General features: G+C 42.8%; 1 protein-coding gene across 8 annotated transcripts in view; it reads left to right on the plus strand.

The window, feature by feature from the left end:
* Window positions 1-23,609, plus strand: part of ntng1a (netrin g1a) — a 170,206-nt gene that overhangs the window by 108,041 nt on the left and 38,556 nt on the right. For all 8 annotated transcript variants that reach the window (XM_015954913.3, XM_070553072.1, XM_070553071.1 and 5 more), the window contains exon 4: window positions 16,144-16,316. In XM_015954913.3, the coding sequence (XP_015810399.3) occupies window positions 16,144-16,316 (173 nt within the window). The remainder of the gene's footprint in view (window positions 1-16,143; window positions 16,317-23,609) is intronic.

Here is a 23,609-nt window from a genome sequence, read left to right on the forward strand (position 1 = left end):
CAGCACTGCAGGTGCTCTCCATGTCCAAAATGCCAGGTCCTTAGTCAACTTAAAGTTGCGTACATTTTTCCGCTAAGTTTTCTTTCATAAATCCAAAAGTTTGCGTGGAAATTTGCTTACACAGTTTTCCGACCCCATTTTGTGCGTAAGCAAGCTTGATAAATGAGGCCCCAGTACTTTAATATGTCTATTATTTATCCTTAAAATTTTACTAATTTGACGAGTTTATAGTTTCATTTAAAATCTTTGCTGTTGCTTAGTATTTGTTCGAATCCATCATCGTCATCTTCCTCCGCGTATCATTTTAGTGCCAACCACAGCCTTAAAACATGTGTTGAACGTGCCCAAGTCCATACTTATGAGAGCACCATGTGAGCACCTGTGTGTGTACACGCGCTTGTAAATGTAAGGTTTCTCTATAAGAGCGTCCAATAAAGAGTTTGAGAGGCCACAGATCTGCCCCCCAAAGACGTGTAGGAGATGGAGGGAGCTCCAAGTCCCAGGAGCTGCCCCAGAGCACAGCGACCCCAGGGAGACACGTCGTTGACGTCTTCCTCCGCTTATCCGGGTCCGGGTCGCGGGGACAGCATCCCAACTAGGGAGCTCCAGACCATCCTCTCCCCAGCCTCCTCCACCAGTTCCTCTGGCAGGACCCCAAGGCGTTCCCGGACCAGATTGGAGATGTAACCTCTCCAACGTGTCCTGGGTCGATCCGGGGGTCTCCTGCCGGCAGGACATGCCCGAAACACCTCCCCAGGGAGGCGTCCAGGAGGCATCCTGACCAGATGCCCAAACCACCTCAACTGACTCCTTTCGATCCGAGGAGCAGCGGTTGTACCCCGAATGTCCGAGCTCCTCACCCTATATCTAAGGCTGAGCCCGGCCACCCTATGGAGGAAACTCATTTTGGTCACTTGTATTCGCAACCTCGTTCTTTCTGTCATTACCCAAAGCTCATCACCATAGGTGAGGATTGGGACGTAGATCGACCAGTAAATCAAGAGCCTGACTTTCTGTCTCAGCTCCCTCTTCACCACGACAGATCAGCTCAGTGTCCGCATCACTGCAGATGCCAAACGAATCTGCCTGTCGATCTCCCGATCCCTCCTACCCTCACTTGTGAACAAAACCCCGAGATACTTAAACTCCTTCACTTGAGGTAGGACCTCTCTCCTGACCTGGAGTTGGCAAGCCACCCTTTCCCGGTCGAGAACCATGGTCTCAGATTTGGAGGTGCTGATCCTCATCCCAGCCGCTTCACATTCGGCCATGAACCTACCCAGCAAGAGCTGAAGGACAGAGCTGAATGAAGCTCGGAGGACCACATCATCCGCAAAAAGAAAAGATGAGATTCTCCTGCCACCAAACTTGACACACTCCACACCACGGCTACGCCTAGAATTTTTGTCCATAAAGGTTATGAACAGAAGCGGTGTCAAAGGGCAGCCATGGCGGAGTCCAACCTTCACCGGGAACAGGTCCGACTTACTACCGGCTATGCGGAACAAACTCACACTCCTCTGGTAAAGAGACTGAATGGCCCTTAACAGAAGGCCACCCCATACTCCTGGAGCATCCCCCACAGGGTGCCCCTGGGGACACAGTCATAAGCCTTCTCCAAATCCACAAAACACATGTGGATTGGTTGGGCAAACTCCCATGCCCCCTTCATCACCCTTGCAAGGGTATAGAGGTGGTCCACAGTTCTACGGCCAGGACAGAAATCACATTGCTCCTCTTCAATCTGAGATTCAACTATCGATCGGACCCTCCTTTCCAGTACCTTGGAGTAGACCTTTCCAAGGAGGCTGAGGAGTGTGATTCCCCTATAGTTGGAACACACTCTCAGGTCACCCTTCTTAAAGATGGGGACCACCACCCCGGTCTGCCACTCCACAGGAATTGCCCCTGATGACCACGCAATGTTGCAGAGGCATGTCAACCACGACAGCCCTACCACATCCATAGCCTTGAGATACCCAGGATGAATCTCACCCACCCCCAGGGCTCCGCCGATGCTCTGTAGTTGTTTGACTACCTCAGCAACTTCTGCCCCAGAGATTGGACAGTCCATCCCCAGGTCTGGCTCCTCCTTGGAATGCGCCTAGGTGGGATTGAGGAGCTCCTCAAAGTATTCCTTCCACCACACGACTATAGCCCCAGTTGACGTCAGCAGCTCCCCATCCCCACTGTAAACAGTGTGAGCGAGTTGCTATCTCCCTTTCCATAGGCGCTGGACGGTTTGCCAGAACCTCTTTGGAGCCGATCAATAGTCTTTCTCTATGGCCTCACCAAACTCCTCCCACGCCCGAGATTTTGCCTCGGCAACTGGCACTGCTGCACCCCGCTTGGCTATCCAGTACCCGTCTGCTGCCTCCGGAGACCTACAGACCAGCCACACCCTGTAGGCCTCCTTCTTCAGTCTGATGGCTCCCCAAACCTCTGGTGTCCACCAGCAGGTGCGGGGGTTGCCACCACGACTGGCACCGGCCACCTTGCGACCACAGCTAGCAACAGCCGCCTCAACAATCGCAGAGTGGAACAAGGCCCACTCGGAGTCAATGTCTCCCACTGCTCTTGGGACGCGGTCAAAGCTCTGCCGGAGGTGGGAGTTGAAGACCGTCTTGACAGGTTCTTCTGCCAAGCGTTCCCAGCAGACCCTCACTATGCATTTGGGTGTGCCAGGTCTACGCGGCATCTTCCCCTGCCATCTGATCCAATTCACCACCAGGTGGTGATCAGTTGATAGCTCAGCTCCTCTCTTCACTCGGGTTTCCAAAACATACGGCCACAGGTCAGATGATATGACTACAAAGTCTATCATCGACCTGCGACCTAGGCTACCCTGGTACCAAGTGTACCGATGGGCATCCTTATGTTCGAACATGGTGTTTGTTATAACCAAACTGTGGCTTGCACAGAAGTCCAATAATGAAACACCACTCGAGTTCAGATCAGGCGGGCCGTTCCTCCCAATCACACCCCTCCAGGTCATGCTGACATTGCCCACGTGAGCTTTGAAGTCCCCCAGCAGGACAATGGAGTCCCCTGATGAAGCACTATCTAGCACTTGTCCCAGGGACTCCAAAAAGGGTGGGTAATCTGAACTGATATTTGGCGCATAAGCACAAACAGTCAGGACCCGTTCCCCAACCCGAAGGCGCAGGGAAGCTACCCTCTTGTCCCCCGGGGTAAGCTCCAACACACAGGCAGAGAGTCTTGGGGCTAACAAAAAGCCAACCCCAGCCCTCCGCCTCTCACCCAGAGCAACTCCAGCAAAGGAGAGTTTCCAACCCCTCTCAAGGACTTGGGTTCCAGAGCCAATGCTATGTGTCGAGATGAGTCCAACTATATCTAGCCGGTACCGCTCAACTTCTGCCACAAGCTCTTGCTCCTTCCCCGCCAGCGAGGTGACGTTCCATGTCCCAGTAACCAGTTTCCTTGTCCGGGGATTGGACCGCCAAGCATGTACAGCAAGATTTAGAGACTCACCTGGGGATATTCAGAATAATTGTGAATGTTTTGAGACATTTCAGAAACGTTGTCGCCATCCAGTGTTATTCTGCTGTTAAAAATACTAGTTTTATTTTAAACTATTAGAAGTTCAAACTATTATAAAAAATAAACAAGAATTTACAGTGAATTATAAGAAAGTATAAGCATTTCATTTTAGTGATGCATGTGTAAAAACTACAATCTGATAGCATTTGTTGAAACTTTTACTGAAGTACCGGCAGAGCTTCACATACAAACACGTTTGAATGACAAACCAGCAATGAATTCATGGGTGAGCATGTTCACCTGTCCTTATCACAAATCAGAGGAATCAAGTGAGTTGAGAGATGTGAGGAGCTGGACAATAACTGACAGGAAAAATGCTATCAGCAGTGCAGGTGACACAGAACAAATGCAGTTTCTACTCTCAGGAATGAAGTGATGCTTGTTGAGTTTAGAAAATGAAGTTTACACTAACTTGATGTAGTAGTATTTGTTTCCTTGATTTCTACGCTGCCGATATTGCAGATCTTGTGTTCCTTGCTTCAGATTTGTCCCCCATTGAGTTTAGCATTACCAGAAGTCAGCAGAGACAACAAAATTGAATGTTTCAGACCGGAACAGTGCTCCCTTGATGTGGCCCGGGTGACAAGACCGTTCATGCTCCGCTAGTGTACGAGTGCTGTGTATTGGATGTAGAGGCACGGATCATGAATAAGGCGGTGGCAGGCCCTTCCTCTGTGTGTGTGTGTGTGTGTGTGTGTGTGTTTGTGTGTGAGGTGTGTGTGTGTGTGGGGGTGGGGGGTGGTGGGGGGGTGGGGGGGGGCATTTTAGACTAAGATCCATTTGAAATAGATTTGGACTTATGGAACACAAAATGGAATAGATATTGCCTGGAGGAAATATTTTCACACACGCACACAAAAACAATTTTAATGTTCAATAGGCCTTTAAGGGAACCCGCCATTACCATACTGCATTCTCCATCCATTACCCTGAAACTAGTCATCACAAATAAATCCTCGACATTTTTATATTCAAAACAGAATTCTGACCTTAATCCCCACTTTGAGCCTAAAATGTTCCTTTTAAACGTTTAGGTACCAGCACTTTGGTCCCCATAATCCTACCAGGAAATCAAAGAACACAAACTGTTCTTTCAGCATTCCGCTCCCTAAAAAGGTGCAATTAACTAAAAATTGTTTACCAGTACCATATCAAAAATAAAACTATCTCGACCTGAGCTATTTTATGTCCAATTTCTCATAAAGCATTTTATGGTCTAGCCAGGTTCACGACTTTCTGCTAAAGGTGGTCTCAGACACAGATCAGCAGCTTTTTTTTTTCTCCTGCCCACCGTCGGCGGAACCCATTCAACATTCATGTGGTGACCCATTCCATTAATGGAAAGGCCTACTCTGGCGCGACTCCTCCCCATCTGCCGTGGCTGCAGCCACACTCATAATGGCTCCTCCTGTCAAGATTTCATGACTAATCCCCTCATTGACCTCGTGTTCCCTTGCAGGCTTCCACTACTATATATGTACTTAAATCCTGTAGGTTTGAAGGTTGGGGAAATGCTTTACTTGAATAGGGAATTATTTATGGATAAGCACAAACTGCACACTAGACTTTGTTTTAATCAATTATCTTAAATGGGATGTGCAAAACACCCACTTGTTTATTTATAATTAGCTTTCATGAAGCCACAACTTTTAACATTTTAAATGTGTCACAACCATTAGTAAAAAAAATTATTTTCTCCAGACGTCTTCTTCTTTTTCACTTATTTTTCTTGTTTTTGTGCTTGATTATGACAGGATAGTTAATATTTTTAAACTTAATTATAATTAATTGTAACAATGCATTATTTAGTATATCCAGTGATAACTGGCAGCTTATTTAATTATTTCTGCTATATGGTAAATAAACTTTACAGAGCTGCTGAAAGTTGTTAAAACATATATATTGAAAATGTGAAAATGTATCAACATGGCAAACAATTCTGACAAATCCCAGGACAACTTGATCACCCAAGAATACAGGAAATACAGGGAACGCTTTGTCACACCTGAACATTGCTTTTGTCACATCTCATCACTGCAATTTTTAATAGCTGTTATGGTCCACCATCTTGTTTCCCTTCGAGCTTTGTTTGCTTTGTAGCAAAACAGTGGACGACCAAATTAGATCTCATTGTTCACATGAGTTGGTGAGCTTGGGAATAATTGGGGGCTTGTCCAGGATCTGAACCCAGGACCTCTCACATCTTCAGTTGCATTCCTGTTGTTTTGGTTTGATTTACATGTTTTTCATATTAACCTCCAGAACTGTGTTGTGGCACCAAGAATATGAAATACTTTGCTGTTATAATTTTTCTTAAACCTGGTTCACATGGTAAGGTGATTAACTGATTTTTGACCCAATTTTCCCTCCTGACAAACTTAAAGTTGCCCCTGACTCCAGTGGTGGCTCTCACCAGTGCTCTGAATTGTTCACAAGGATGCCAGGACCACTCTAATCACAAACCAGGGATAGTCAACCTGTTGGATTTTCTTTGCCCGATTTTTGGCATGCCCCGAGGGTGAATAAGCATGCAGTCTGTTGCGTCTGGCGTGCAGAAATCTCCAAAGTCATGTTTGATCTAGAGAGGCTGTGCAAGATTCCCCATCTGTGTGGTCTGATCTCTTTGTCATGTGGCTGCACACTGTTATACGTATTTGGGATATCTGGTTTCCACATGTGAGTGAAACACTTTGTGAGTGAATGTCTGTGAAAATGCTCGATAGATAAACTTGCACTTTTCTTCTCTCATAAACAGTTTATCACAGATTCGACTGACTTTCAGAAACCATGCAAAGATTTTAATTGTTTGTTTGACTTTTTTGAGGGTTAGGGTTATTTGTTTTAGATGTTTACATGGTATATCTTGCAATTCTGTGTATTCATCTAATATTGTAGCAGAAGGCTTTCCTTATTCGCTGAAGCCTTTTTGTGGAGTTAGCATGGGTAGGCCATCTCTGGATGTAGTTAATGGAGATTCTGCATGGCTTGTTTGTCTCTGTGTTAGTCCAGTGATGGACGGGTGACCTGTCGAATGTGTACTCCGCCTCTTGCACATCCACTGCTGAGATTAGTTCCAGCCTCCCACAACCCTGAACAGGATTAAACAGGTACAGAAAATGAGAGTGAAGCTTAGTCGTGACTGCACTTGACACATCAAGTGTTAACTAAGTGAGTTGAGTGTTTCTGAATACAAATGAGCTCTACAGTCAGAGGTATTCAATCTGAAAAATGTCCATCCACTCATCAGTTGGTCGTCCCACTGAGCCAGCATTATCGGCATGGGAGACATGAGAAGAAAACCTCGTCAGAGAAGCAAACACCACCACAACTTTTCTGTTGTGGAGGCCGATGAACGTCGTTAATGGATCTGATGGTGGTTTAGCCTTCAAGTAGAACCAGATCCTACAAAAGAGCTGAATCTGACAGAAAAACAAGCTAGCACGAACACACTGAACTAAGTTATGCATAGAATACTTCCAGATCATTGCTGCATGTTGAAGGAGATGTTCTTACTGGAGCACGATAGCTCAGTGATGATTTGAGGTCATAGATCATGATGGTAAATCAGATGTTTCAACAGTTTGAATTTGTCAGGTCCCAATAATGGCTGAGTTTACACCATTGTATTTTATGATAAGTCACTCTGAGTTTCACATACAGGCTAAATGTGAAAGTAGTCTTCTAACCCTATTCCCTGCATTTGCTGCCAATAGCAAATAGACGGGGAAGCAATCAGATTACAGCTGCCCCTCAGACCTACGCCACAGTGAAAATGATCATTTATGGACTCACCCATTCCTAGCTCATGACGGGGATGGATTTTTCTTGTTTTAGAGTCCAGGAGAGAGCAAGCATCGGCTAGTAGAAGCAACCTTTAGCATTAGCAATTCCACCTTATGACAGAACTCATCCAGGCTTGTGTTTTTTGTGGAAATAAACGTTCAACATTCCAAAGCGAAAGGAGTCAGTGGTAGAGTTGCATTGCTGCTAGCCAGAAAAAGGAGCGCCAGAGCTTTTCACCCACAGCAAAGCATCTGTTTATACTAGAGACTTCAAATGTGTTGAAAAAACAAATTAACTTGGTGTTAAAGTTTGCAGATAGATTTTTTGGGTGGTTTTGCAATAATAAATATTTTATTTGATTTAAATAAACTTCTTTAACTAATATATGCACACTGAGGGGACATTATTGGCAGCATTCCAAATAAAAGTACAGCAAGGCCGTTTCACTAAACCCATTTTGCTCTCTGTAAATCCCAAATAATTCCACCCCGTTCCCCTCTCATTCACCCATACCTCAGTGAAGTTGTTCTTTGCATCTCATACTGGTGATTAATCAGCGGGAGGATGGGCAGCCTCTCATTTGACCCAGTGAAAACATTTGTCCTACCAGGGGATCTTGTTATCAGCAAAGCAGTGACCATAGTAACCACCTGAGCCACTAATGACCTTCGGCCCAGGTGTAAGTGGAAAAAGAGATTTCTAAGTGTGCAGTGCAACCCCTCTTGTAGCTGGGAAACTGCCAACCTTTTCTGTAATTACACCTGCTCTTTGGGGTCCTAACCCGGTTTTGGATTATTGCCCTTGGTGGGCACAGGCTTGCAAAGTGTCTGCTCCATACACTGAGATTAAGTAACGCTCAAGAGCTGTATTGGCTGTTAGTAAACAGCATTGAAACTGCTCATCAGAAAGAAAAATGTCAGATTAATTAGAATTCGAACAGATATTTGGAAACAAACTGAATATTTCATGTTATACATAGGCTGAAATTAAAATGTAGGTTTTAAATAGCAAGTGTAGCCAAGCTGAACATTTTATTGTGAAGAGATTCCTATACATACATGTCTAAAAAGACTGTTTTTAACCAAAATACAACAATAACCCAGAGAGCAACATTAATAATTATTTATCAATACCAATATTAATTTATATCTGAGGTTGATTCACGATATTTAGCCAACATTTTTCAGATTTGTGTTGCAATTTCCAAAAACAAATGTGGTGAAGTTGATAAAAATGTAAAGTTCCATTTTAATGGCCACCAGTTGCATTAATTTATAACTGGCACGCCGTACATAAAAAATATGTTTATAAATGAACACATTAAAAACATGAGCATGTCTTAACAGCTGCAAACAACATAAAAAACCACAAATAACTCTTACAGTACCTTTAGGAAACCAGCACATGTGTTAAAAGCTTTTAACCATAAAAGGACAGAATCCTTTAATACGGCCTGGTTTTGCCTTTAAGCCCGTACAGCTCTGTTCCCCCAGTGATGGAGCTCTCTCATGCTGCCTGTTTCCATCAACCAGAGCTCTACAGCTGAGTACAGCACTGGCGAGGCTTTCTCCGTCAATTCTATCGAACTGACTTGGCATGTCACGGGCAGTAAAGACCTCTTGATTGACTTCTGCTTGGATAGCATGTCCAACTGCATACATTAGTAATGCTGAGGGGTCAATAGATGGATGACTGGGATAGATTGATGCCGGCATGAGACACGTTCACTGTGCATGGATCAGGAGGAGAACCCAACCTAAAGAAGGACTGTGATGATAAGAAAAAAAAAATACCTTTCTTGCTATTTTATGAGTAAAAAGACCAGACTTGTGCAATTTAAGTTTTGTAAAAATCTTGTTACTTTTTACATTTATTATGAATAATTGATGAGATTATGACTTCACACTAAGGAAAAGACCTAAAATTGGCTCATTCAAAATAAATTTAGAGACACCGCCACTGTTTAGCAGCTGGGTTTCTGTTTTATGTTTCTGTTCCAAACCTTAATTGGGCAGTTTAGGCACATTTCCTCCAATGCTTCCTCTTGTAAACAGGAGTGCAGTCAGGCATCGCAGCAAAGCATTAAGGGCTCTGCACAAACCCCCTCCTGCACCAAGTCATTTGTCACATTTTGCATCTTTGCAGATATTAAATGAAAATTGTTGTTTTCCAGTAGACCATTTTTGTCCTCAAATGTCTTCCAGCAACATGTTTTGTCTCTTTTGTGTCTCCATGTTTACAGATTATGCTAAAATGAATATTTATAGAAAGTGACACTGATTAATAAATATTTGTCTATAATAGACTGCTTAACTTTGCAGGTTACACAATCTTTAGGATGACTAAAATGACAAGGGTGTCCATGTGGCTTTTGTCTAAAATTCAAACATCTGCTGTGCAAAAATCCAAGATTAGGTTAGATTTAGTTCTGTTTGACTGTATGAAACAGAAAGAAAACACAGGATCTTAAGTGATGTTAAAACTTCAGACAATAGATAATATGGGTCACCATGGTAACCACACACCCAGTTTTCTACGGCAAGGTTTACCTGAGTTATAGATCTCGAGCTAGGTCTGGAATAATTTGTTAAGAGGAAGTTTTGTGTCAGCCCAGCATTACTGATCGAATCGCTCATGTTGGTGTCTAACTGCACATTTTATACCTTCTTCTACAGGGAGTGCAGAATTATTAGGCAAGTTGTATTTTAGAGGAATAATTTTATTATTGAACAACAAGCATGTTCTCAATGAACCCAAACAACTGATTAATATCAAAGCTGAATGTTTTTGGAAGTAGTTTTTCGTTTTAGCAATTTTAGGGGGATATCTGTGTGTGCAGGTGACTATTACTGTGCATAATTATTAGGCAACTTAACAAAAACAAATATATACCCATTTCAATTATTTATTTTTACCAGTGAAACCAATATATGTTTATTTATGTTTATTTGTTTAGCAGACGATTTTATCCGAAGCGACTTACAATTGATAACCTATAGGGCATGTTGTGATCTGTGGGGGAAACCGGAGTACTCGGAGGAATCCCACACATGCATGGGGAGAACATGCAACTCCACGCAGAAAGGCTGCAGCCGAGTTTCGAACCTGCAACCTTCGTGCTGCGAGGCAACAGTGCTAACCACTGCTCCACCATGCAGCCATCTCCAACATCTATAACATCTCCACATTCCCAAATATACATTTCTGACATTCAAAAACAATACAAAAACAAATCAGCGACCAATATAGCCACCTTTCTCACCCCCTCAACTTTTCTATAAGAATCAACTTTCAACAAGAATTGGAGATGTGGAGGATAGATTTAATTAGGAGAAGGTTGGAGGCTGGGGTCTATCTCCAGAGTGCTAGTGCTAAGATCCTCCACCTCACCCTTCCCACAAGGCACCTCAGGTCAAGTGGCAGAAAGTAAGGAAGGCAATTAGTGAGTAACATGTTAGCAGGCATGCTGATTTGTTTGAGGCTGTGAGTTAACTGTCAGCGTGGGAAATTGGTATTTTACTATAAAGTTGGGAGGATTTTTCGGTGGTTGTGCAAAGATTTGGATCAGTAAAGTTCCTTCTGTGTGTAATTAGCCGTTACACGGAGAACAAATCACTTAGACACAAACCTTGAGACCTTTTCCTTTCCACTCCTGTTTCCATTTAATTTTTATCACATGTAATTAAGCTGTATAATCGTGTGAACTGGCTGCCCTTCACACATCCCACACCGCCTGCCTCGCCTAACCCCAGTGTGTTTTACAAATGATGAATGCAAACACGTTTAAAAAATGACCTATTAACCAAGCATTTGACCAAGTAGGCTTGTGCATGAAAACACCTGCCGATTACATTCAGAAGTTAATTGATTCACTTAGTTAACACAAAGACCACGTTGAGTTGATTCTGCTCTATTTCTTGGGATCAGCAGCTTTGCTCATTATGGATGCTGTAATCTTGGATTGAAGATAATTATTGTTAATTAGTGGCTGACACTTTTGGCTTGGGTGTCATTCTCGGCAAGATGAGGTAATGTTAGGGAAATTAACTTGGCCAAAAAGAATTAAATGGATATAGATTTTTTTAGAGTTTTTATAAACGACATTTAAGAATATTCTAATGTTTTAGACTATTTGTTTGTTTTCATTAACAACATTTCTCATGAACTAAAGATCAATTTTTAGTAAAACTCTCATAAAATCATCTTCAGTTATCATCAGAAGTTAAACTTCTGTAGTCGACGTAATTCAAGATGGCCGCCAAAACCAACGCTAAAATGGCTAAAGCAAATGTACTTTTACAAATGGGGCTATAGTCTCGTGCGGTGATTGCGCTCAATGTCCCAAACATTGAATGGGGTCATGCATGAAATTATTTAAAAGATTTGAACAAAACTCCATTATTTCTCAAAATAGTTGTGGTGCACTCAACCAATACATTTGCAGCAGTCTCTGGTAGGAATGAATGCCTTGTCAGTTGTATTCTGGGGAAAAGAAGCCCAGATGGGCCTGTGTCAGCAGGGAGATGTCAGCTGGATGAGAAAACAGGTTCAGACGACTGATATTTGGACATCTCATCTCTGATTGGATAACAGCATCACGACTCTACCACTGACTTGCAACATGGATGTTTATCTCCACATAGAACGCAAACCTGGAGGAGCTTCTTCTGTGTGGTTCAGTTGCTAATGTTAAGGGTTTGCTTCTACTAGCCAAGACGTTCTCTGCCATCCACCGGACGCGAAAACAACATCTTTCCCTGTTGCAAGTCATGGGTGACTCCATGCTACAGCTTGACGTAGATCTTTCAGGCTTTTCAAATCCTAGAGTTTCACTGTCTATTTTCACTCAGAAGCTAATGCAGGAGAGAGGTGTACGAGACTTTTTTCATGTTCAGCTTGAATGAAAAACTCTGAATGATCGATTATAATCAGAAAAAAAATTAAAATACAGGTTTTCAGTGAACTACACCTTCAAATTTCTAAATAAAGGGGGCATGTGACATGTTTTCCTTCAAAGAATGTTTGGCTCTCAAATTTAAAAATGAAACAGAAACATTTCAGCTAGCTTGCGCTGAGTTAATTGATTTAAGGTAAAACTTTGATAAAAATCGAGGACTTTATCAGCACAATTTAAATTTGACAATAGACAGTCTTCTTTTTTTTTTTCCCTTCTTTAAATATTGATATTATTATTCGTCCAGTCGGGCAATTTGAGCTTGCAGCCTCACAGGGGGATTTTATGAATACATGTCAGGGTGTGCGGCTCGCTGGTGGCTGGCACACTCAGTAACGCCTTAAGCGATATCACTTTGAGAGCACCACACAAAAACAAAGACGCCTCAGCTGCATGAATATTCATTAGTGGGGAAATGCTGGAGCAGAGTTTAGAGAGACAGACTAATGGGAGGAAGGAGGGGAGGGACGTGGAGAGGTGGATCCAAACACAGACAAGAGGTCAGGAGAAGTGGTGCAAAGAGAAGATGAAATGTTAAAAACTCAGGAGGGAATTTGCTGTTGAAACACAGTTAAAGAGTGCGCTTGTTCCTTCCTCTGAAGATGCTGTGGCGGGTGAGGAAGTCTCCCCTGGCGTCTGAGCAGAGGAGCTGATTGGAAGCTGAACTGAGCCGGTGGCTGGGAGACCTGCGGGCCTCACCGGCACTCTCGATCATTATGCAGACGGCGCCTTCATTCCTGGACGCTGATTAAAATGTTGCCGATGTTGAAAGAATCTGAAGGTTAGACGACAAAGGGTCCACATGAAGTCTAACACACACACAATAGTATAAAGCTCTGCAAACGGTGATTGGATTGGACCTTGTGGGAGCAGATTCTGATCGTATGCCGACTTTTTCCACTGTCAGCCTGAGAAACTTCTTCTCATTTAGTCTCTTTGCTAAATTATTACCCCTGTGATCACTGCGGACTTAAATGGCAAGGGTCAAACATGGAATATTGAATTAAATTATATTGTTTTTGTTTTGTTTATTTATTTTTGAGTTTTGCACAGAGCGTTAGTGACCTGTCCATCTGCTGTAGGATGGATTTCAGCCCATTAAGTCTGAATTCAGTTGCCTGCTTAGATCCAGCATGGGTCAGTGGGACAAAGTTTAATGTAAAACTCAAACAAAACTACAATTAAAGATGTGAAACCCTGAAACAAAATATATTTTTAATCTGCTTTCTGATTATATTCGGTCACTCTGAGTTTTTTATGCAGGCTGAACATTAAATTAATCTCCCACACATATCTCCTGCATTAGCTTATGAAAAAAATAGACAATCAAACTCTAGGATTTGAAAAGCCTGACAGCTCTACATCAAGCTGTAGCATGAACTCACCCATTTTGTCTCGCGACTGGGAAGGCTGTTGTTTCAGTGAAAAGTAGATGGTAGAGAATGTCTCAGTTAGTAGAAGCTAACCATTAGCATTAGCAACTGAACCACACGGCAGAAGCTCCTCCAGGTTTGTGTTATTTAAACATCCATGTCAGTGGTAGAGTTGCGTTGCTGTTACCCAATCAGAAGTGAAATGTCCAAATATCAAAAAATAAGACTCCAAATCCTGTCGTCTGAAGCTCAGCTGTGATGTGACTCACTTCTGAAAATTAGGCATTCCTGTTCTTTTTTCTTGTCCAGAGTACGACTTACAAGGCATTCTTACCATACCATACCATACCATACCATACCATACCATACCATACCATACCATACCACTTTATTTATCAAGTGCATTTGCAAATAGCATGAGAGCTGACCAAAGCACCTTACATATAGACAGGAAGAGAAGTACTAAAAAATTCATCAAATCATAAAACACAGCTAAAGAAAAAAAGTCAAACCACCAAAATGGCTGTTATTCAGTCAATAAAACCTGAATAAAATACAGATAAAAATAACCAAAAAAGAATCTAACAAGAACAAATTCATGATTTAAAAGTCAAGTCATAAGAATTTGTTTTTAATTAAGACTTGAAGGCCATAATAGATGCTGATGGATGGATCCATCCAAGCAAAGCAGTCCAGAGAACAGCCGCAGCATGCACGAAGGCACCCCCCCCCCCCCCTCATTTTATAGTTCATTAAGGTGGTGCTAAGCAACAGAAAGTCGGCCGACCACAGTGAGCGCGTCGGTAGGCTTATGTCAAACAACTATGTTGGTGCACGGCCATTTAGTGCTTCAAAAACAAAAAGCAGAATCTTGAACCGAAACCTGAACAGGACAGGGAGCCAGTGCAGACGCGCGAGAATTGGGGTGACATGACCCCACCGGTTTGCATTGGTCAAGAACCTCGCTGCAGCATTTTGGACTCACTTCAGTCTGTTTATAGCTGAGGCTGGCACTCCGACAAGTAATGCATTTGCAAAGTCTAACCAGGAAGTGGTGAAGGCATGAATCACAGATTCCAGGTGTCGCAGTTTCAATGTATATTTCAAACAAGTTAGATGTTGCAATTGGAAAAATACATGCCGTCACCAGCATTTATCTGTGGCACCATCGTAAACCCAGCATCCAACTCGGCACCGAGACTGGTGACACGCCACTGGTGTGCAGGTTAGATTTCTAGGGTCAAATAAGTTTGCTTCTGTCTTTGTCTCTTTCAGTTCCTACTAACCCACTGCAAATGCATTGATTAAACAAGTGATCGACACCTTTAAATGTTAAGATCTTGCTTTGCTTTTTAGATAAAGCCAGTTTCTTACAGGTCAGCAGCTTTTTTTGTGACATTTACACAATTGAAATCAGAGGTTGTTTGTTTTGCCAAAGTAATCCTTATTGCAGCATTTTTCTCTGATTTGCTGTAGTTCTAGATAATATTGACTCTACATCGATGACTGCTGCATTTCAGATGAACAAATAATAAAATGCAAACACTGCATGTAAAGGAAAACCTGTGAAACTTAATGACACAGAAACACATTTATTGTGTAAAACAGAGCATCCTGTTGTTCTTAATTTCATATCAACCACTGAAGAAGAACTCTGGCATCAGTACACCACGTTGTCACGACTTGTGTGTGAGACACTTAGTTGCCTTGTCATCAACTACAGCCTCTAAACTCTCCATTTTAGTACTTCACCAAGCATGAGACTCATCCATTAATTTAACAGATACACACACCCCTCCCCCCGACTCATCTAGCCAGAGCAGAAAACAACTTTGCTGAGTTTATTATTAAATGGGGGCTCTGGTGGGCAGGATGTGAGCGAGGATTTAGAGCACCTTAAGGGAGTCCCTCTTTCCAAACTGAGATATGCCTCTGAGATCCCATCTCATATTAATTTGTCACGGAGAAGGTAGCCGTACCGTTGCTCCGTGCCACCCTCCGGCTGACGCTGAGCTATTCATCGTCTCAAAGAGCCACAAGCCTTTCAACGCCTTCATTCTCCAAGAGCTCATTTCACAATTTACCTCATCCTGTTTTCCTCAGCGTACCTCTCTCGGTCCTTTTCCCGGACACACAACGTTCCCTCATCTATTGACTGTGACGATTATGCATCTTCCTGTGGGACAATTAAAACTTCCCGAGTGGAAGGGCTCAGAAGGAAAGTGATTGAGGAAGTAACAACATTAGGTTTGTTTGTGCAGTCACCCGTCTCTTTTGAACCAGCATCTCTTGAAGTAGCTGCTGTGTGTTCCAGTGCCACATCCTGTCAAGGACGCTCTGCCTTTCAGCCACATTGTCCAACTTAACAAATAAGATGTCTGCTTTTCACTCTGCAGGAGAACATTCAACCCATGTGGATTCCATTGTCCTCTTTCATCCCCATCCTGAACATGCTCCTCTGCTTTTTGACAGGTGCAAGTGCAATCTCCACGCTAACAGCTGTGTGTACGACAAAGAGAAGTTGAGCTGCGAGTGTGAACACAACACCACTGGGCCCGACTGCGGTCGCTGTAAGAGGAACTACCAAGGGCGAGCGTGGAGTGCTGGCTCCTACCTGCCCATTCCTAAAGGCACCGCTAATGTCTGTGAGTACAAACACACACCAGCAACATTTTTATTTTCTGCTTTAACCATAAATAACTGTTAAGTCTTATTGTGAGTTTTTTTTATGCGTTAACAACGATGAGGCAGTCTTTCTTGTTGGGGTTAAATTCAGTCATCAAGGCATTTATCAGGAAAATATTTGTTTTGCATCTTGGTAGGAATGTGGATGTCCTTTTAGTGGAGCCGAGTGAATATCTGCATAGCAGCTTAGAGCCAGTTATCAAATGTGTTGTGACGTAGCTGTTCAGCCTTGGTGGCCTCCCATCTCAGACATGTTGGCAAATAAAAGCATGAATTAATCGTTTTAATGCTTAGCGTGTCGTTTTGGAGCGACTTCACTAGTTAGTGGTGCAGAAAATGTTCAAAACAAAGTCAGTCACTCTATTGACTTGTGAGAATCTGAAAGCTGAGATAATTTTTGCCGAACGTTGTCAATGCAGGTCTGGAAGAGCCAACAGCACAATCAGAAACATTTACAAAAGTTCACCTCGTAAACTCAGTGATAAAACTAACTCCACAGTCAATGAACATGGAGGGCATCTGAGGGCTCTTGGTGATGTTTTCGGGCACATAAATCAGATTCCTTCCATGATGCAGAAACAGTGATGCACACGTATGCAGCTTTGATGTGGGCAATGCAAATCTACAAAAACAAAATAAAAATGATGAAAATTGCATCACATTAATTAGTAAATTAAGTAACACAAAATATTTCACCAAGAAAACCAGCTGTCTGAGTTTGGTCAGCTGGTGTGGACAATAAGCAGTTTCCCTCTGGGATTAAAAAAGTATTTTTGAACTGAATTGAATTGAATTTCCTGTGTGTGCGTGGGTGAGAGGGGGTGGGGGGCAATTGTGCACTCTGCTACCTTCACCACACACTGCAGGTCCTTCCTGTCCTCTCCAGAGCAACTAGATAACCACACATAGTGCAGGTCAAGGAGCTCTATCACAGGAGAAAAGGTAGATTAGCAGGTTGTGAGCTCGCTGTCATGTCTTCTGATTTCTCCTCAAACCATGACAACCTCTCTACTCAATCAAGCCAGTTGTGGTTATTATTTATTATTTTACTATTTGTCGCCTTACGTCATCACAAACTGCAACAAAATGTCCACTTCAACATTTTATTTCTAAATCCCTTCCTCCTAGATCTCTGTCCGATTAGCATTCAAGAATAATAAAAGCATGTTTACATTAATATGGAGGACATTATTTACGAGTTGTGTCATTATTCATTCTTCTTTAATCAGTTTAATACTAAAAGAACACGCCGTGCATTAGTGGTAAACTACTTCACAGTTGCGACCAAGATGATATAGTTTCTATTTTATGTTAAATGCTCCACTCCTGCTGGAGTGGCTCAGATCAACCCCATGATGCAGGTATCTGGCTGGAACAGGTGAGCATCACAGTAAACCAGTGGAGCAAACTGAGCTTTAAATATGTTGGTTTTATGCTCTTTTTCTGCTCCAAAACATGAAAGTTAACAGGTGAGATGTTGCATTTTCATTTAAGATAAAATGATATTTTTATTTTGTTGTTGGCCCGTGAGAAAAGATTTAACCTACAGTAAACAGGAAGTGGAAAGGCTGCAGATAGATGAATAGAATAGAAAATCCCTTTATTGTTCCTCAGTGGGGAAAGCTAGACGTCACAGCAGCGATGACACTTATTACAGGAGAAGAAAAGGTGAATAAAAAATAAGAAAAATGAATAAAAAAGAAAACATAAATCCTGACTAGATTTTAAAAATGCTGAATATACCACAAGTAATGAATACCACTGATGCCTTTTATTTAAAACTGACTTGCTCGTGTGTAATTTGGTTATTCCACATTCTGTGTTAATGCAGAAATATGTTTGTTTCCAAATTTAAAGGTTCAAAATTGCATACATGTTGATAAAGAAAATGTGCAAATTTGCCGTCACTTTTTCAAAAAATATTAAGTTTGGCCCTCGACTCCGTCCCAGAGTTTCATTTCGGCCCCGTGTGAGTTTGAGATTGACACCCCTGGCTTACCCCCAAATTCCACTACCTCCGCTCCGCTCCGACACGAACGCCGGAGCAAAATCGGTCCCGTTGTAGTCAATCAGAGCAATTCCACTACTGCGGCCGTGCTCTGGCAGTGCGGCGCTGTGCGCCGCCCTCTGTTCCGGCGTCCGGCAAAAATAGAATCGATCCTATTTTCGCCGGACGCCGGAGCACCTCCGCAGTATATGGACAGAAATCACAACCGCCCAACAGGAAAAGGAGCGAGCACAACTTCCGTTTTTCACAATAAATCGATAAACAAAAAGCGTTTTTTGTTTCATATGCACAGGTTTAACAACTTTTAACAACTATCAATGGCGGCTGAAGTTTAAATGCACAAAAGTAAGCCATAAATACAGTTTCCACTATCAAAGTAGTCACACTTTGTTGATCCAAACACTGCTGATCTCTCAACACAAATGATGGGCAGGTTAAACAGTTCATTTCGATGCTTCTCCCACACAACGGGTGTTTGGATCTAACTTCCGCGTTTATTGCTCGGACTGTATCGCAAGATCTCGAAAATCCCGCGCATGCTTGTTTGCCCACTTCAGGTCTCCGCACCGGAGCGGAGCTGTTGTAGAGCGGATACCAGTAAAAATTGAGTTCGGAAGCGAGCGGCTGCGGAAGGCTGGGGCGGACCGGAGCGGAGCGGAGGTAGTGGAATTTGGGGGTTAGATAGACGAGAAGCGTGTGGAAGGGGTGAGCCGGGGTAAGTCCAGGTAATGACTGTAGAGTGATTGAGGTGAATGAGGAATGGGATCCGGACCGGTGTGGTCCTGGAGAGGGAGAGAGAGGTGGAGGAGATCGGGTCGGCACTTGGAGGAGGGTGAACCAGGAAACGAACCAGATAAAAATCCAAAACGTCGTCGGGGAAAACTCTGATGATTATCCAGACCTGAGGTGGGGTAAAATCCAAAAATAGAATTAGTCCAAGTCACGAGAGAAAAACACGAGAGAACAAGAGCAGAGATAAGTGAGGGCTAGAGACTACCAGTCAGTAGTTAATCATCCGGCGTCGAGTCATGTCCACCTTCCTCCTTATAAACTGGCCCGCTGATCAGCTGATTGGAAACAGCTGTTGCTCCCTCTCCTGAAACCAAAACACTTAGAGATAGTGAGATGATGAGACGAGTACTCACCCCAGCTCATGACACTGTCCTTAGAGCAGTTTTCCCCAATCATACTCTTTAAAAGGTTGCTTAGGTAATAGAACATACATATGAGTGGGTCATTTTTCTTTTTTTTTCTTTTCATTTATCCACAGGAAAAGTTATATAATTTAATAACAGCAACTCACACATCTTAAGCAGAGTATTGTAGAGGCCTGTAGGTGTTAGAAGTAGCAGTTTTATGATCCGGAACCTGTAAGGTTGGAAAGTGAGAGAGTGTGCCACCAGCTCTGAGTTAGCATGGATAATTACCCCATCAGCAGACTTAAATGATTTTGCACACAGAAATTAAATGGAGGATCAAAATTGAATAACACTAGTAATGTTTTTTAAGTCTCCAATGAGTGTTTTTTGATTAAACTAGAATTAAAATAAATTAGTTTAATTGGTTTAACAAGATTCAGCAGACGTGATTACTTCATCCACAGAAAAAAGAGGTAAAATATTTAAAACAGTATAAAGTATAAGCAGCATCAGCATAAATGATACAGTTACAGAGGAATACGTAGTCTCTGGTATGATTGCTGATTCCTGCAGGAATGTTGACTACAGATCATAACATCAGATGATTTATAATCTTCTCAGCCATCAGATGATTACAGGAGAAGGATGCTTTAATAAGCAGCGACACGATTCAGCTCTTTCACACCTAATTAGAAAACAACATATTAGCTTCTCTCCCATGCTGTCACTTCTCTCACAACTGCCTTTGATTGCAGCGTCTTTTCAGATAAAAAATGACACACACTAAGAGGATGTTATAAAGTAAACTGCTGCAGGTTTGCAGCTGTCATAATTCACAGCACTTATTTTCATCCAGACTTCATTATGTTCTGAACTGTCTGCTGAAGCAGAGACCCAAACACCAGAAAACGAGTTAGAGCTATTAAATATTGTTTTCAGGCTGCTGCTTCAATGTTAATATGAGACATAAGAATTCATTTAAAATCCACTTGAGTTCTAGATCATCCTCCAAATTCCTGCTGAAATGTCACATCACTTGAGGAATTTGTCATTTCATCCTCACAGAGCTTGTTTAGGTGGGTCTGGATTTTGTTGCTTGACCCTGGGAAAGAACCAATCATTTGAGCAGATCCTTTTTTACAAAGCAACAAAACCAAAATGCTTTTGATAAAAAATATTCTGGATGAGTCACATGGATGAAGAGGAAAAACTACCTAGAGAAAACTTTAAAAGAAAGTGACACATCTAACAGATCAGATCATGACACTACATCTGAGTGATGAATCAGTAGAATTAGCAATTTAGAGTTTAGGAATTAAGAGTCAAAACTATTAACCTCATATGTGAGATAGATGAAGCCTCCGCACGGTCAGCCGTAGGTCTCTGAAGGACTTACTGATGCCCAATGGGCTGTTCCCACCTCTGCCATGTTGGATGTTTTGCCGCTGCTGGAAAATCCTAGAAAGGAGCAAAGGGCGGGCCTGTGGGGGCTGATGACTGACTCCCATCAAACTGGGAGCCAATGTAGCTACGAGCTATGGGAGAGTTTTTGTTGACATCTTCTTTCATTTTTGTGTGCATGCGCAAGTGGCTGGGTGGCAGAAACAAGCTGCTATCAATACACGACGTACACTTTTAAGAGAGTTTATGGATTAAATCCCAGATACATAAGCACTTCGACATCTAAAGGCAAGAGAAGGTTTAGAGAGAAGCTTAAAATCTGTATTGAAGAGAAAATGAAAGTTATTAAAAGCCTGTATGAGCTCTGGGATGACGAAAAATGTTGGTCCGATTCGCCTGTGTTTTTTCACAAATCTGCTGGGGAGATTAACAGAAAGCCCTGTAGCCTTCATTCATGATAAATTAAAGACTTTCAAACGTCTGGAGGCCTAAAATTATTTTGTTTTAAGGAAAGTTGAGCTAATCTCTACTGAAAACAGAAAGCCGTGGTCATGCTATTAGCAGCAGTTAGCTCCGATGAGCAGAGTCTCAGCGTTGTTTACATCACCTGTGGTTGATGGCCAAAGAAAATGGATGAATCCTCACAGCGACTGCAAAGCCGGTGGATTCTTCATTAATCAGTATTTATTTATTTATTATTCTAATGATTGCAGATGGAGACACCTGAATCAGAACGTGAAAACATCATTACTCCGTGGATTTAAAAGTGCACGAAGATGAATGTTTTTAAAAACATATTCTCAAATTAACAAATACTTAGTTTCAAGGACTTACCATGAACTAATGACCTCACAAGCGGTCTGTTGCTGCAGGAGTCCAGGCTTTGTTTGGAGGGTCGCTTCCTATCATCTCTTGCATATCCTGCGGTCGTTTAAGGAGGAAATTCCGATAAAACCTTTTATCAAGCCTTCCACGGGCCGAACAACCAATCTATCTGCTTCGCTGAATCCTCCTCCAAACATGCAAAACAACCAAAATATAGGCAACCTGTGGTGTTTCTTGCACACACTACTGTGCTGCGATGAGAGAAACATAAACCCTGGCGTCACAAAAGATCCTCCTGTTATGTCTAAATGGATGGATTACAAAAAACAAAAACACCCCCTCAAAGTTTTCATGATCGTAAACTTGACCTATTAAAGCTGTTAAAGACAGACTGAAGGCAGAGGGGAAAATTATCTCTGCCTGACCCAAACACAGTCTTGTTATCCTAATCAGACGCCAAGGCAGCCTTGAAGCTGCAAATAATCACCCCCCACGAAGGAAGGAATGCAGACAGATTCTGTGGAACCCCCCCCCCCCCCCCCGCCTTCAGATTGTGGACTTCACAGCGAGGCCATCAACCTGCAGGAATGTGCTCTATGCTCCTCCCAAGATCTCTCTCCCTCCTGTGGACACAGCTGGCTGAGCGCCGCACATGGCTGCTGGCCCTGGATAAACAGGATCCTAGCTCCTCACCCCCCCCCCCTTTTTTTTCCCTCCGCAACCTATCCTCATGTAATTCCTTTTCATCTATTAAGGTAGCGCGACTCGTGCTGCGAATGGCCGCAGTCACCAATTCTTTTCATGTGTCTTGCCCATGTATGTCTGATCTCGGAATTGTGTGTACTGAAACTCTATTTCATTTCTCTGTATGTCTTACACGTGGTAGAAATGCTTATTCTTCTTCAAATTTTGAAAACCAAGTAGCTTCAAATATTTTTCATACCTTTTAATAATGTTCTGTATGGTAAATGGTAAATGGCCTGTATTTGATATAGCGCCTTCTAGAGTCCTGGAAGCCCCCAAGGCGCTTTACAACACCATCAGTCATTCACCCATTCACACACACATTCACACACTGGTGGGGATGAGCTACAATGTAGCCACAGCTGCCCTGGGGCGCACTGACATAGGCGAGGCTGCCGAGCACTGGCGCCACCGGTCCCTCCGACCACCATAGTATATCCGGTTGTCAGTCTCTCTGAACCGCCTCTCTTCCCTGGGTCCTATTACACACTCATGTATTTGGAGACAGAACACCACTGTGTGCGAGGTTCTCCGCTCAATAACATCAGAGCCGGCTGCTACCACTTCAACTGTTGGACAAACTACCTGAGTCCCAAAAAGAAAATCACCATTTGAAGTCGATCCATAATATTTTTTACATGATTACCATGTTGTGACAAACATAACATTTAAAGTAGCATTCCCATACGCTTTGGGAATTGTCTGGAATTGGGGCCGTTTTAACACAGAAACCTACTTTAGTCTTAGCCCAGCTGTGACTATCCATTAGCCTATCGATCCATTCAGAACTAATTGTTGTTCTCCAAATTCCGGTTGTTCTAAAAGTTTAATATGAGTAAAACTCTGAATAACAACCAGCTCCTCGTGACTGTGGGAGTTTAGAAAGACTTGAACAGATAAAACTTTTAATTTTAACACAACTAGCGCTGAAGTGGCCTGTGTTCCTTTTAGAGTGATGCGCTTCTTTAAGTGAGCTCACGAGTTTTCCCCACCCATCTCTGTTATTACTCTGATCAGTGCTGCTCGCTCATGGGATTCGCCGCCGCCGACCACTGATGACTTATTCTGCCTCCCCGAGGATCCACGTTATGAAACTTAGGGAGGGTGAGTGAAATAGCCATTCCCCGAGCTCAGAT

The sequence above is a fragment of the Nothobranchius furzeri genome, chromosome 7, assembly GCF_043380555.1.
Source record: "Nothobranchius furzeri strain GRZ-AD chromosome 7, NfurGRZ-RIMD1, whole genome shotgun sequence".
NCBI lineage: Eukaryota > Metazoa > Chordata > Actinopteri > Cyprinodontiformes > Nothobranchiidae > Nothobranchius > Nothobranchius furzeri.